Source organism: Solanum stenotomum, chromosome 8 (assembly GCF_019186545.1).
Source record: "Solanum stenotomum isolate F172 chromosome 8, ASM1918654v1, whole genome shotgun sequence".
Lineage (NCBI taxonomy): Eukaryota > Viridiplantae > Streptophyta > Magnoliopsida > Solanales > Solanaceae > Solanum > Solanum stenotomum.
In genome coordinates this window covers 2,438,910-2,456,190 of record NC_064289.1, presented here as the reverse complement: position 1 = coordinate 2,456,190, position 17,281 = coordinate 2,438,910, and the positions used below count along the sequence as shown (strand labels likewise).

Below are 17,281 nucleotides of genomic sequence, written 5' to 3'. Positions count from 1 at the left end.
TTGGTCATATTTTGATTAATTTGTTGTAATTGAACCAAATTAAAAATACATTTAACTTCAATTCACCGGGTGTTTGGTGTGAAGGAATTTTCATACTATCAGGTCATTAAAAAGATAACCTGAAAAATAAAGTAAACGACTAGCTACAATTAGTTGAATTACAATTATAATTTATTTATTTTTGCAATATTGCCAGTGATTATAAGTTAAATCGTGAAACTTTTAAGGGTTAAAATTGAATTAATTTTGGATGCATGTATAACGTATAGCCATGTTAACTTTACTTCAAAAAGGAGTTTACCATTTCAATTATATATGCATAAACTTAGTGTAAGTTATAAGGGGAGAAAAATCAGAATATTAAAAATATGAGCTTGATCTTCCTATTGAAGCATCTATAGTTTATCCACCAAACTAGTTAATTAAAATGAAGTTTTTATAGAGACTATATATATAAGGTTACTTATTACACTAAGTACTTAATTAGAACAAATTATAAGATAAAGAGATAACAAATATGGTGGGCAAAATAGTGGAATGGCTAAGAATTTTGGTGGTGTTGGCTTTAATGTGGCCAGTGTTGGTACAATGCAGAGGCAATATCCGTCATTACAAATTCAATGTAAGTTCATATCCTACATTTAACTAATTATTATTCCGTGTAGGTGTATAAAATCTTGACGTTATCAGTATAATTTAACATGTTGTATGTCTTATTTTCTTAGTACTAACTCCGATTATTATGTTAGATACTTGTAATTATCTTTTAAGCGACGTGACATAGAAATTTTTAGTCACAATGCATACTCAATAAATTAAATTTGAAATGTGATCAACTATAGACACGTTATTTTTTTTTACAATTTGAAAATGTCATTAACTTGTTACCTTTAATCAAGTAGCTTCCAAGTATGTTTATGTGTTAATAGAAACATGCATGTGCATTTTGATTTTGTGCCAAACACACAAAGTTAAATATATGTATTTTGATGGAATGTCATTGTCCAATGATTTGGCTATGTCATGTACAATATTGTACACCATTTGACACATAAATTTATTAACTAAACCAATTTTAATCTTGATCCGCTCAAATTCAATTCAACTTGCTCATTTGACATCCGCAATGAGATTTGGTACATGCAGGTGATGATGACAAATGTAACAAGATTATGCTCAACTAAGCCTACTGTAACAGTAAATGGTAAATTTCCTGGTCCAACTATTTATGCTAGGGAAGATGATACACTACTTATAAAAGTTGTTAACCAAGTTCACTATAATCTTTCCATCCACTGGTTAGTTCTCTATTACAAACTTGTATATCCTACATTTTGCACAAAAAATTCATGAAAAATAACTGAGCAATCTTTTTTTTTAATTTAGCGGTTGGATAAATGACTCTTTAGGTTAATTCTTCGATTAACTTACATAATGTTGAACAGGCATGGTGTGAAACAACTTCGAACGTGTTGGGCCGATGGACCGGCCTATATAGCACAATGTCCAATACAGCCAGGAAAAAGCTATGTATACAATTTTACAGTAACAGAACAAAGAGGAACACTATTTTGGCATGCACACATACTTTGGCTTAGGGCTACTGTCCATGGTGCTATTGTTATCCTCCCTAAGCATGCCTTGCCTTACCCATTCTCAAAGCCCAAAAAGGAAGTTGTCATCATTTTAGGTAACATATCATATTACTATACTGATAGTGTAAAGAATTTCACGATATAAGTGAACCAGTTATAGTCAGAGGTAGATCCAGAATTTTGAGTTTATATGAGTTCTGGGTTAAAAAAGACAACTTACTAGGCTCTGAATAAATTATTTACTAGGTTATGTGAACACGTAACCTGAATTCTAGCTTTGCCCCTAATTATAACATGTTACTACTACATTTTAATGTTGTCAAATCAAAATGACTCACCCAATGACTATCTTTTACAAATTTGATTTCTCTTTATTTTGTCTTACTTATCTATCCATAAATTAAATTTGGTGGCTCAATTGACAGGTGAATGGTGGAAGTCAGATGTTGAAGCTGTTGTTGATGAAGCAACACAATCAGGTTTGCCACCTAATATATCTGATGCTCACACCATCAATGGCCTTACTGGTCCTGTCTCTACTTGTTCATCACAAGGTAAAATTCATATACTTTCTTTTCCTTTCACTCAGAGACAGATTCAAAATTTGAACTTTATGAGTCAGGACTTGAAATTTTACCATATCACATCTAATTTACTGATTTCCAAATCTACTATACATACTTTTTTAGTGATTTTAAAAATATATACAGGGTCTTAAGTCAAAGTCACCCTTGCTTCCACTTAGGGGCGGAGGTAGTATATTCAAAATTTGAACTTTATGAATTAGGATTTGAAATTCTACCATATCCCATCTAATTTACCGAGTCCCAAATCTATCATACATACTTATTTAGTGATTCTTAGCATATATACAAAGTCTAATTAAGTCAAAGTCATCCTTGCTTCCACTCAGGGGTGGAGGTAGTATATTCAAAATTTGAACTTTATGAGTCAAGACTTGGAATTCTACCGAGTTCCAAATCTACTATATATACTTATTTAGTGATTCTTTACATAAATATAGGGTCTAAGTCAAAGTTGCCCTTCCTTCAATTCAGGGGCAGAGGTAGTAGCTTTCGACATAACACAATAGCTTTAATCTAAATTGTATATTTGTATTACAATATCATTAAACCTGACTCATAAGGTTCAAATCCTGGCTCCCTCTCTGCATCCACTATCATTTTATTTTTCACATTCTATACTTATTATTATTATTATTATTATTATTATTATTATTTTTTCTTCTAATGATCCACAGAAGGATTCAATTTCTTAGTGGAACCAGGCAAGAAATACCTATTGAGAATCATCAATGCTGCACTAAATGAAGAACTTTTCTTCAAGATTGCTGGCCACAACCTCACTGTGGTAGAAGTAGATGCTGCCTATGTTAAACCCTTTGAAACAGAGACAATTTTAACAGCTCCAGGTCAAACAACAAATGTCATTTTATCAACAAATCATAAAAGTGGAAAATACTCAATGGTAACATCACCTTACATGGATTCACCAATCTTAGTAAACAACAAAGCAGCTACTGCAACTTTACAATACATAGGCACAAACAATTCTTCCACAACATTCACCGTGTCACCGCCTAGAAACGCCACCTCTATCGCGTTTAACTTCATGGATTCCCTCAAAAGCTTGAATTCGAAAAAATATCCAGCAAAAGTCCCAATCAAAATTAATCATTCTCTATTTTTCATCATTAGTCTTGGACTCAACCCTTGTGCAACATGTTACAGGGGATTTCGAATCGTTGCAGCTATTAATAATGTTACATTTGTTATGCCTAGTGTGTCACTACTTAGTACACATTTTTTTAACAAAAGTGGAGTGTTTACTGATGATTTCCCTGGAAATCCACAAAATGCATTTGATTATACTGGGGTTCCACCAGAAAATTTGAGGACTATGGAAGGGACTAAGCTTTATAGACTTGAATATAATTCTAATGTCCAAATAATATTACAAGATACAGGATTATTGAGCCCTGAAAATCATCCAATGCATTTACATGGATTCAATTTTTTTGTTGTTGGAAGAGGCAAAGGAAATTTTAATCCAAAAGAAGATTCTAAAAAGTTCAATCTTGTTGATCCTGTTGAGAGGAATACTATTAATGCACCTTCTGGTGGTTGGGTTGCTATTAGGTTCCGAGCAAATAATCCAGGTAAAGTTTATATACATCGCCAGTATAATTAAAAAGAAGTTACACTATCAATATGTTACTAGCATTTTATTATGGCATGTTACGTGTTGTTATATTTTACCTGACCTGATAGTGTGAAAATTCTTTTATATTATAAATATATAAAATTCTTGTTAATTTTGTAGGTGTTTGGTTTTTTCATTGCCATTTGGAGGTGCATACAACATGGGGCCTTAAGATGGCTTTTGTGGTAAATAATGGAAATGGACCTAATGAGTCTCTTTTACCTCCTCCAAAAGATCTACCAAAATGTTAAAAGATTTTCTATAATTTATGTGTATATTTTCAGATTTAATTCTATTGTTTGAGCAAGCAAAAAAAAAAACTGCTATGAGTAAACATTTTGCTTCTTTAAAAAAAGAAAGTGTTTGAATATCGGGGGGGGGGGGGGCAACTTTGTATTATATGAACTTAATTTAAGCTAATGTTTTGTGAGAAGTTGTAAATTATTGTTGAGGTATTTTTCTATTACAAAGCAGAAAAGTGTTTATTTGTGTATTTTATTCATAATGTATATCATCGAAGAAATTGCATGGTTTAATTCTTTCTTCTCTTTAACATCGAACTTATAACTATCAGGGCTTAAGTTTGTCAAGGGTGCGAGACATAACTTGTGTGATACTATCATGCAAAAATATGAATTTATGTCCTGTGAAAATGTTATTTGCTTCGACGGACCAAAACAAAAAAAAAACGGCCAGCATAATTATGGGCCAAAAGTGTAAATGGCCCTCTATCATATCTTACTGGGCCCAAATAGAAGTGACGAACAAAAGCATTTGGTCAATGTTAAGATTCAACCAAATTCGTAGGTAAATTACGTGAAACTTACATAAATCTCATTAGTTTTAAAATTAATTACTTAGATACACTCTATTTTGCAATATTACGTATCTTGCAAGATTTTGTGCGTTCGGATACGTTTAGATACATTCAGATACATATATATTGGGATACAAAGGGTCAAAATTTGGTGTAATGTGTTCTATATACATTGTATCCAAGTAGATTCGTATGAATATGTGATACATAACTATCATATTTCTTTGGTATTGCGGATACATGTGAATCACACCAGATATATGTATCTTATGTGATTCGCGTGTATTTGCCTATCTGGGATATGCAACAAAATCTCACTCGCCTCCCTTCCTATCTTGCTCACTTCTCTCCCTATTTTAGTGTATCTGGTAGCAAAAATACATGTATCTAAGTGTATCTTCTTTAATATATGGTAGAATTTTTTTAATTAATGGTAAAATACATAATATTTTGAAAGTATAAGTAATAATAGTATATATGGTAATAAAATATGTCTAATTATGCTGTCTTTTTTCCATTAATTATCTTGTAATGGAATATATGGTCTATTTAATTTCTGGCCCAATTAAAAGTAAACTTGGATTGCATGTAACAGCAGCCTTTAAGGGGTTGTTTGGTTTGATACAAACCACAAACTAAATAATAGCAATACCCAAACTTTATAATATGATTATTTCTATCTCTCACCTCAAAAAAAACACAAACTTTATAACATGGTTAATGTCGTTGTTTTCCACTTTCCACGACATCTAATGTGACATTGCACAATTTATGACCTTTGTACGTTGGAATTGCACTTTCCTAAAATGGAAATTGGACATGGAGATAGATGAACAAAGCAAAAATTATGTGTCGCGATGACTTTATAAGTGTACTACACTTTAGTACATGTTTTTATTTTCAATCTAAAGTTGTTATAGAAATAGTTCGCTTTTGGGGGAAATTGAAATAGATGTCTATACTTTTTTATATACCTTCGATTAAGGATTAAGGATCTTATACATCGCACTACAATTCGTTGTGACAGGAAGTAATTGCAGGGTGCACGCGTATCCACGTGAGTTATGATGCACACGCTTACCAAAATTTCTTATAAATCAAAAATCACATGGTTTCTCTGATTTGACTTTTCTTTTTTAGGAAAGAGAGAGAAATAAGGAATCTTTCCTTTAATGGAAACAAAAAATGTTAGTGGTTTTATTACCAAAGTGACAACTCATTTCCTATAATGGACCATCATTTATATATTTAATTAATTCCACTCCTAATGTTTTTATATTTCTTTTTGTGTTTTTGGGTTCTTGTTCTAAATTATGAACATGCTGACCATCATTTTAACTACTATGCTGCCCTTTACCCTTTTCTACCAATCATTTTCAAAGAGAAAGTGTGGGTATTACTTATTAGGAGTGGTGAAGTAGGTCGAGAAAGTATTGAAGACAGATGGTTAAATAAGATATGATGTATTTATAGTTTATCGATATCATGATCCTACATATGTAAATATAACAATCGAGAAATAAGTTTAAATGTTAGTATATAATCGAGCTTTCCTTAATAGAAATCTCTTATTGGCTTTTTCTTCGCTTATGTTTTTTTAATGCTTTATTTATCGTAACATTTGTTGTTGATGCATGTTCCTTTCTTAATTATGTTCTATATGATTTTTTCAAATACTATGTATTTTTCTCACTGATTTAGCTATTACTTGAATAAAGATCCATTCAAAATAGCCTCTTCGATCCATCTTTCCATACTAGCGGTAACTGGTAAGGTTGCATACACACCGTTCTTTCTAGACCCCTCTCTTGTGAAATTTCATTGATATGTTATTGTTATGTTATTTTCAAAGAAAAAGCTTCAATTTTTCTAAAATTACTTCCTTGCATAGTTAATAATACTATTAAAAAAATATATAAAGGTCTTTATTTTTTGAAATATTATCGGATTAGTAAATGCTTCTATCCTATAATTGCCTACTAGTTTACCTTAAGGATTAAGCGAAAGTTAATTAAAATTGAGTTGACACTTTTTTGTATTTTGCAAATTAATTATTTGTTGGAAAAGAAAAAAAAAAGGAAAAAGAAAGGGGACAGAATCTTTATGTTGATATGATTGGTCAGCATCTAGCTGAACTCTGTTGTTAAAATATTAGTACTACTAAAAATATTGAAATAATTAAATACTTTATAAATTAAACCTTGAAGTTGGTATCAATTGAAAATGCCAAGCCAGTGTGTTTGTTTGAAAATTTCATTATTTTTTTCTAGGGTCCTTTTGGAGATTAATTTATTTTTCTTCAAAATACCGTTTAGTTGGACAAATTGGTTGAATTTTCTCGAAGATAAGTTTTCAATTTGAAGAAATAAATTTGATTAGTTGTTTAAGTAACTCTTTTCACTTACAATTTTTTTTAAAAAATAAATAAAATATACATTCAAATAAAAATAGACTTATGGAGTACTCCCTCTGTCCACAATTGTTTGTTAGGTAAGGTCATGCACACCCCTCAAGAAAAATTTAATATAAGGTGTAATTTAACTAATATAACCTTACTATACCAAGAATACCAAAAGTCCACCTAACTTTTCAATTGAACTACACTATCATCAAGGGCAGAATTGGAAAAAAGTGACTAATTATTTCTTGATTGTTTAAATTGACAATTAATCTTGGACATCTATTTTTAGTATACCTACCAAACAATTGTGGACGGAGGGAGTAATAGTTATTTCCAAAAATGATTTAATGATAAAAAGAAAAGGGAAAAGTGTTGATTACTTCTGTAGTACTTTTTGTGTTTACCATAGCTTTAATGTGTCCATATTACTATTTGTCTAATGATCTATTTGCACGCAACCCCAAAATAATATTGCCACTTGTTGAATTTTCATTAGCCTTAGAGTACGTCGATAGTCAATTTTTGGGAGTTGAAATTAAATTCTCAGTTAATCTTAAAAGTTTCTGCCCTAATCAGATTTGAAAAACTTAATGGTTCATTGGCATGACGACACGTATGAGACAAAGTGAATGATTTTGTACTTTAGCTTTAAATACTCCAAACTCATAGCCATACCTTTTTGTGATTCCCCTTAAATAATCAATTAATGCTTCTAATCTACAATTCCCAGGAGCTCCATATACTTATGTGAGAATAAGAGAGATAAAAAGATTAATCGATCGTCATATCTCGTAAAATTAGGTTTTGAGTCAAACTCACTCTCAGTAAAATAAAAAATCAAAGAAAAAAAATTGATCGAGTCTTATAAAGAGCCTGGGGTTCTTGTTTAAAGCAGATGTGTGATCATTTTCATCAACACCCCACCTCAAGTCAAGAACTGGATATTTTTTATCCAAATTTCACTTTTTGATTCGAAACATAACATTCAAGGATCAAGAATATTCACAACACTTATAGTTGATCTAATGAACCTGGCTTTAATATCATAATAAATTACTTAGGTTTTAGATATGATTTATAATCTATAAACTAGCTCAGTTTTATGTTATTCAATTCCTTATAAGAAGCGTAGAATTCTCATTCCGATCCAATGTGAAATCATTCTCATTAACATGCCTATTTCCTATAGCACAATAAACTATTATATTATTTGTATCCAAACTAAATTAGTCAAGTACCTCTTAATTGTAGTCAGGATTAGTTTAACACTAACTATTTATGCATTTGACATCACATGACCTTGTACTATATATTTTAATTATTTATTTATTAAAGTAGGACTGCTCATGATTTAGTAAAAGTTTCAATTAAGTGAGAAGGTGTTGATGCTCCTCTGTCGACAAGGAGCGCCATATATATAACATTTCTGAATTACTATTTGTCACTTTAGAAAAGTAGAAATCATGACCAAAAAGAGAAAAAATAATAATATTGAAGACTAGAAAGTTCATTAAATCACAGTGCTCCAAATAAATGAACTCATTTCAGAAATAAAGCGTTCAACAATTTATTATTTTTTCCCCACTAGACTATAATAATCAAAACAATAAAACCGGGGTGTGGGGGAGTTGAGGCCGTGACGAAATTAGAAATTTCGTAAAGGGTGTTCAAGATTTAATATCTATGTATGAAAAATAATTTTTGGCCTATATATTTCGTACAGTTTTCTCTCTCTATATATATATTATATTTTTTTAATGAAAGGGTGTCTGATTGGCCACCCTTAACTATGTGGCTAAGTCACCAAGTTTAGGACTCTAAATTTTGTAAAATATTTTTATATTGATTTCACATCTGGTGCTCATATTCAATTCAACTTAATCTTACTTCACTGGTTTTTTTCCTTCATGTTGAAGGATAAAACTCAACTCGTATTTAAATACTTTCCACCTCATCAAACACTTACTGGTATGACCTAATTATATTTTGATTGTCAACAAGTTCTTCTTGCTATGATTTTATTTTTTAAAAAAAAGAATTACAATAATTTCATTTATAAACAAGTGCACATGTTACTTAGAGGTTTTTAAAATCCATAAATGTATATTTTAATATTTTATATTTAAGAGCTGGTATCTAAATTTGCTCCACAATGTCAATAATTACAATTTTTTAATATTGAAAAAGAAAAAAGACAGAGATAAAAAAAAACAAAATATATATATATATAAAGAAAGTATCCAATTGGGGAAGGAATAAATGAGGGACAAGTGATGTAGAGTGGGCTCAAGTGACTCTGAATCGTGTCAAAAAAGGACACCTGCGCTCTCTGCAATTGTGTAATGTTTATTTGGACTTAGTAATAATATGAAGGGGCACAAAATTTTTATATTTTATTATGTGTCTCCCACAATTAATATTAGTTATATATGATCTTCGTCTCAATTTCTATGATGAAAAAGTTTCCTTGTTAAAAAAAAAACTAATGTCATAAGAACAAGAAGAGATCATTTGACAGTTTGATTAGAATGGTTGAGAGATTAGTTATGTACTTCCACCGTCTCATATTAACTGATTATTATATTGAAAAATAGTTATCTCATATTAGTTGATAATTTTACCTTACTAAATTAAGAACATTAATTAAATTTTTTTTGTATTATCATTGCAATTAATTCTATTTGAAAGTGTTCATATTTATTTGTAAAATTCTCCAAAAAAAAAATTAAGGAGTGAATTAGAGCCCGTTTAGATTGGCTTAAAAAATAGTAACTTTTAAGTCAAAAATAAAAAGTTAAACTGAAATGACTTTTAAGTCAAAAAATAAAAGTAGGGGTGAGACCTTTTGATTTTTGACTTATTTTAAGTTATTTTAAACTTAATTTAAGTCATTTTTTACCTTATCAAACACTTCCCAACTTATTTTCAGTCATTGTTAACTTATTTTAAATTATTTTTTATATTTGTCAAATACTTCCAAAAGTAAAAAAAAATGACTTAAAAGTAGGTTTGACCAATTTTTAAGCCAATCCAAACACCATCTTTGTAAAACTATCTCCTTATTTATGATTTCTTAAGTACCGTGCAAAATGAAAAGTGACCAACTAATATAAAACGAATGAAGTATTATTTTATGCATATATTAGTCATTCAAAATTTAAGTATTCAAGTATATCAATTATTCCATCTTTTTTCTTATAATATAATATTCCCTCCGTTTAAAAAAGAATAACCTCCTTTCCTTTTTAGTCCGTTTCAAAAAGAATGACCTCTTTCCTTTTTTGGTAACATTTTAATTTCAACTTTCCACGTGACATGTTTAAAGCCACAAGATTGAAGGGCAATTTAGTACATTTGACATAACTTTAATTTACGACCACAAGATTCAAATGTCTTCTTTATTTTCTAAAATTTTGTGTCAAGTCAAACCAAACCACTCTTTGTGAAACAAAGGGAGTATATCATTTTTCTCCTAACTTATTTATACATCAGAGTTTCTAATCACAAATTAATTTTATATATGACTAACTTAATTCTTAATAATCAACATCAAATATGATATTAATTATACTTAGCATTTAGTCTTTCGAGGATTGATGGGTTTTATGACAAGGCAACAAGTGACACATGTTACATGTGAAATTAACTTTACTAAAACCATGAATCATTCGAAAGTTTTTGCTATAAATTTGTGAATGTAAATTATCGATAACAATATGCTCATAGTCATGTCTATCATATCTCTAACAAAAAATAATCAAATCATGTCTATCTTATTTCATGTGTCTTTATTTTGAACTTGTAAGAATCAAGAGCCTTTCTTATTTTTCTTTTAAGTTTCAATGTGTACTTGTAATACTTTTCATTTTAATTAATTCCTTTAAAAAAGAATATCACTTTATATACCTAAAGTTTCATACATTTGATACATTATTATATCTACATGTTTATTTTAAGATCATAAAAAAAAATTAAAAAATTATTTTAAACGTTGTATTTAATGTAACGGTTTAAGACACAAAAAATGAAAGAGAGGAACTAGGACTATGTAAATCTAAAACTTATTTTAACAAAAAGTACTCCTCTATTTGGCTCTAGAATTATTTTTAATCTTTAAAATTTTGGATGAGGTTCTATAAAAGACAAAGTTACTAATTGGAACATTAAGGTTTACACTTGAATTATGCTCCAAGATCAGTTTGGCGATCAATATCTATTGAAAACAATCTCTTCATCATTTCTACAAGATTGAGATAAAATTTGCACACTCAATATTCATATATCAGATTCTATTTATAGGTTTACACTGGATATATTATTTTTGATAAAATGCACTCCCTTTATGTTGATTTATGTGACTTACTTTCCTTTTTAGTCAGTCCCAAAAAGAATGACACATTTATATATTAAGTAACAGTTTAATTATAAATTGTCTATTTTACCCTTAATGAAATGATTTACAGCCACACAAATTTTTATCATTTATTTTGGACCACAAGTTTTAAAAGTTTTCATTTCTTTCTTAAACTTCTATCTCACATAAAATGGGACGGAGGAACTAACTAACTATTCTTACAGTAACTAACTTTGTCCATAGAAAAATAAAGAAAAGTAACAATCATGCAGTATTGTCGTCCAAAGAAGATGTGACAAAAGAAAATACAGAATAATGGCAAAAGTCCAAAAACCCTACGAACAAACAACACGAAGTTGGTGAAGCAGTAACAGAGACTATACAGAAAGTTAGTACACAACCTCGATTTCAAATTTTCAACTTAATTAGTTGATTCATTTTGGGTACTTTGTACGTATCAAAGTGTACTCCACAGTTTTTTCAAATGAGAAAATTTCAGAAATAGCAAAATAATACACATAATAAGAATTTATATTTATAGTTTTGATAATTGCACAATATTGCTATAGTTCCGTATGATATGGAGGATGCGGTTATATATTTTCCCGTTTGTATATTTCGCTTGCGAATATACAAAAAAGATAAGTATAAACAAATTCTGGATTTATACAATTAGGAATCGAATTATAAAAATACTAAATTAATACAAAACGGGCTAATAGCAAAATTGAGTGAAACTATAGCTGCGAATTAGAATTTTTCTAAACAATAACTATAACATTTAATATGATTTAGGTGTTTGCTATTTTGCACAATTTTTCCTTAAATATTATTTTAAAAGTATTTATATGAGGATGGGTGGTAAGAAGTTGGTTGGCGGGGGATTACATGCGAGGGCGAGAGTGTGGGTCCCAATGGTTGATAAGAGACTATGGACCCGTTTGGTAGGAGGTATTAATTAAAATAGTTCATGGATTAAAATTTAATTCAATAAAAATATTGTTTGGTTATTTTATTTAATCTAATACATATGGATTAGTTATACCTTATACAAGGTCTTATTTTATCCCTAGAAAGGGAGGGATAACTAATCCTAGGTTTAACAATCCTAAGATAAGACCCCTAAATGACTAAACTATCCCCAAATCTTTTTTCCTATTTTTTTGTTGGTAATTTAATGTTCTTTTTTTTTATTATTATTTATATGAGAATATTTATAAATATTCTTTTAAATTCACCAAATTCGTTCCATGTGATTTGATGATTTCACAAATTAATATTTTTTTCTTCGTGTTTGATTTGTTATATTGGGTTGATTTTTTTCGTTTTTTTTAAATGTAGTTCGTCGATTGACCACTTGAACTATTTGTTTTGTTTTTTTAAAATAAGCTTCGTGTATTTGAACAATTTAAGTAGCCTTAAATCTATGTTAAGTTTAAGGTATATTTGACCAAAAAAAAAATTAGAAATATACCGTGCTATCAATGATGTCGATAGTGGCATATCACACCTCAAAAATAATAATAATTTTTTTATATTTTAGTATTTAACTTGACTAGTTAAATGAAATATAAAATCCCATAATAACTCAAGGGTATAATAGGAAATAAACTTTTTCTCGAGTTTTAAACCAAACGTAAGATTAGGTGGGAAACAATGAACCAAACACTTCATAAAAACCAATCCCTATATTACTAAACCCTGCATTACTAATCCCTGCATTACTAATTCCTGTGTGAAATGTCATTTATAAAACTTATTTTTTTACTTCAACGATTTTATTTTTTTTACTTTTTATGATTTTTAGGTAACTTGATTTTTTAGACTATATATTTTCCAAAACATGACAACATGATTTTGATCATGCCAAACATGATCATATTAGAAAATATTTTACAGAAAGTAATTTCCTCCATAACAAACACAGACTTTTGATAAAGTAAATCTAGTAAAAGAAGATGGAAAAAGAATCTAGTACCAAATTCTTTCTGTTTTAATACCAAACCGTTTTAACCACCAAGCTGTCTTGTGAACACACTTTAAGCTGAATCAGAGTTGTTGTTTTTTTATAACCATGGTGTTCGGGTCAGCTTTGGCGCGCGCCGATTAATTCTACAGGATACCTACTACCTCCCACTAGCAACAAGTACTAGATAACTTTGTTAAAGTTAATGCGGTTAGTTATGCCTAAATCCTAATCAAAATAACCTCATAGCTAATCACGGTTAAAGCTGCACTATTAGAGAGAAAACGAGGGAGCTTAGGGGGTGTTGGGTAGGAAGGAAAATGTTTCTTAGAAAAATACGTTGCTTCATACTTATTTTCTTATGTTCGGTAGGTAAACAAAATATATTATTATAGGACTTGAAATCAAGATCATATATAAGGCAAATAAGTGAGCCTCGCTCAAATTGTTGATAACTTTTATCATCGATCGATAGATTAAGGATTTATGTTAAAGAATAAATGAAAATATTATTGATCCTCGTGAGAGTAGGTGGATCAATAATGCAACCATGAAACAAATCATGACAAGAAAAGGATTGCTCCGTTAAAGCTAATTGAGTTGCTTCGCCGGTATTAGTAATGGGCCGGTACTTGGGTCCACCAAGGCCCAATATCCTTCAAAGGAACCGGTAAGTGGTAACTAGTCATTTACTCGCTCTGTTCATTTTTATATGATAAAAGAGAATAATATAAATAAAAAATTATCTTTAGAATACTATACAAGTAAAAATAAACGAAAAGTAATAATTTACCCATGTGAATCTATCTATGGTTTTGGGATTTACTTGAGGTAGGGGCTAACTGGCCCAAAAAGTTGTCAAAATATTCATTCATTCTCTTTTTTCCGAAAGAATAAAGTAACCTAAATTTACAAGAATAAAGTCATCTCTTATTAAAAGATTCTTCATTTCCATGACTCGAATTCAAATTACAATTAAAGGTAAACGAATTCTGACCATCTAACTACGCTCCTCCATAACCAAACTAGATTTGAGATGATGTCTATCGATTTTTTTATGCTTTTTTTTCAGCAATAATTTTGAAATGGGAGATGATGGAGTGTAGGGGTTGGAGGAGAGGGACAAAACAAAGAAATCAGTGGAAAAGTTGGTCACTTGAGAAGGGGACCGCTTTGTTGTATATTTGTTAATAAAACATTACTGTTATTGTTTTCCTTTCTCTATGTTATGTTGTAATAAATAATAAAACTTGCCTTAAATTTTGCAATTCTTTTTTACCTATCCAGAGTAAAATCTTTTACCAACCTTTGGCTCTTGAAAATTTGTAGGAATACCAATTTAATATTCTTATCACTCATTCAAAGACTTTTCGTCAAGATTTTTTCTTTTAACATATATATCAAGAAAATAGTATTTGCTAGCATTAACCAATAACCATAAGACACTGTTGTTTAAAATCATGATTGTTGCTTTCTCAAATCAGCAAATAATTATTCATTTCATCCCATTTTAACGGTTGCTTTAGCTTTTTTAACTGAGAACTGGATTTAAAATTTAAGTTTTACTGATTAAATATTTAAGGTTCCTAGAATTGAATCGATTGTATTTTTAAAGTTATGGGTTCATCATTTGTATATTATTTATTACATTTTAGTATATTTTGCACATATTTCTGCCCCTCAAGCTGTCTTTGCATTAAAGAAATATACAAAGAGCAATGGATTTGAAAAAGTATATACTTATTCATCTGTTTATCTAGTTTCACTGTATATGAAATTTAAAATAAAAAACTCTTTTGAATTTTATAGCTTTAAACTAAAGGTACGTAAAATATGTCAAAATATCTTTTAATCTTATGATCTTAAATATGTCATGTCTTATCAAAGAAATAAATATTCCCTTCTAAACAGAATATAAAAAAAGCACATGTGGCAACCAAATTGAAACAGAAGAGTAGTTAATACCTTCTTAATTTTCTAAACAGGATAATAAGAGCTGAAAAGTGCAATATAAATAAATAGTGTAATAAGTTGAAATTCATTTTTTAAAAGAATAAAGAATGTAATGATTACCGTACTTACGAATTTAAATTTTTAGATTCACGGTTGACAGTGATGTTAATATTCTCTATTTCTCTTATTTCACAAACCATCAATGCACAAAAAGTATTTTATTATTTTATCTTAAATATTAATTATTCATCCTCTAAATTATTTCTCAAAATCTAATGAATATCATGATAAAATATTCATACGAATCATGTATTTTTTAAGGAATGTAGACATAAAAATATTTATAATCGTTCAAAGTTTATAAAGTTAATGTATATCAAATGTGGTTGGGATGAGCAATCCAATAAGACAGCATATATATACTTAAAAGCTCTACGTTTCGATAATCAAGTGGTGCTCAACAACAATTGGTCCCCACGTTCCTGGAAGCACAATTAATAGTTCCATAATCCAATGTGTCATACCAACGAGAGAGTTATAGTGGAGTGATAAATACTCTTTCATCTTTAATCAAGAATTTTGAGTTCGAGTTTTCTAGACACGAAATTGTCTTTGTTAGAGTACGATTTACCCCTCAATACAGGACTTCCCAATACAAATCTAAAATTCAATGTGGATACCGAACAAAAAATAGTCCAATGCGCCTCCACATAACTCCCCAATGGAGCCAATGCATGGGATTATCACCCTAAAATTCACAAATGATATGGGAAAGCTACCCAATGAAAGATATTTTTATAATGGTCCTGGTGGTCCCACTATTTTGTACTTATAAACTGTAAAAGAGCAATAAATAAATAAAAACCCCAATAGAGAGGATAATTATTGGAGTATTTTAAATAGTAGATATTTTTTAAAAGATTAAATTGTAAAAGATAAATAATTAAATTGAAAAATATATAAAAAATACAGTTTCAGTGAAAGGGACTTCCCAGAAAAGGTCACTCACAGTCTGACACCTATGTGTTTGTACCAGATTACTAGATATACTATAATTATTTTCACATAAATTTTTACTAATAATGATTAATTAGTACATATTCTCAACTAATTTTTACCATAAAATTTGCAAAAGGAAGAAGCTAAGTTTTTTTCACTCTTTCTAGGGAAAATGACAATTTTTAGGTTGTGGTCATTTAGATAACCAATTTTAACATGAACTTTAATTTTCTCAGTAAAGTTCGAGAAAAAAACTAAATTAGTCATTAAAATGTTTAATACTGGGTGATTATGAAAAATAGTAAAGTATGAAGTTTCAAATCAGCTAAATAGCAGCTATTTGAATTAAGACAAAGGACACGTTATCATTAAACTAGAGTTTGACAAAAACAAAATTCTATTAATTAGTGTTTAGTATTTTAAAATGAATTAATTAAGCTTAATGAACGGTCTTAAAACCCTTTGCTGAAAAAAAGAGTCAAACACTAATCCTAATTAGTAGGTCAATCACTGACCTTAATCATGGATCATGAAAAGTGATTGGTTTGGACATTCCACCTGTTGACAGCAACATGAGTCATCAAATTAATTCCCTTTTACAAATTACAGAAATGTCACTACCAAATCATAATAATAGAATACTTAATATTTGTTGAAAATTTCAATTCAATTCAATTTATGTAAAAAATTCTTCTTCTTTCTCCATTCATACATATTTATTTTATACATTTTAGATATATAGCTAGAAATTTACACGAACACAAAGATTCATACAATTTGTCAAACATTTCGCTTTGAGAGATCGCAGATCAAAAAACGTTGCTAGTAATTTTTGATAAAAATAATAAAGATGATTACTTAGAAAGTATTTCTTTTAAGTCAAATCTAAATTTCTTACGCAATTTTACTTTAAAATATATTTTTTCCTACTTAAGTATGAAGTTAAATTTTGTTTTTTTTTTTTCAATTTGAA

The 17,281-nt window shown here is 29.3% G+C and overlaps 1 protein-coding gene across 1 annotated transcript; it reads left to right on the top strand.

Annotated features, from left to right (window-relative positions):
• Window positions 1-480: 480 nt before the first annotated feature.
• Window positions 481-4,191, top strand: LOC125873306 (laccase-4-like). Its single transcript, XM_049554213.1, has 6 exons — window positions 481-622; window positions 1,147-1,298; window positions 1,446-1,690; window positions 2,021-2,149; window positions 2,857-3,774; window positions 3,939-4,191. Exons 1-6 carry the CDS (start codon window positions 518-520, stop codon window positions 4,067-4,069), a joined length of 1,680 nt encoding a protein of 559 aa, XP_049410170.1. The 5' UTR covers window positions 481-517; the 3' UTR covers window positions 4,070-4,191.
• Window positions 4,192-17,281: the final 13,090 nt, after the last annotated feature.

What these genes read in the sequence shown, in the direction of transcription:
- LOC125873306 (XM_049554213.1), top strand. Translation starts at nt 518, where the DNA reads ATGGTGGGCAAAATAGTGGAATGGCTAAGAATTTTGGTGGTGTTGGCT. An exon ending in TCCGTCATTACAAATTCAAT is followed by an intron (nt 623 to 1,146) that starts GTAAGTTCATAT and finishes TGGTACATGCAG; the next exon opens with GTGATGATGACAAATGTAAC. An exon ending in CTCTACTTGTTCATCACAAG is followed by an intron (nt 2,150 to 2,856) that starts GTAAAATTCATA and finishes AATGATCCACAG; the next exon opens with AAGGATTCAATTTCTTAGTG.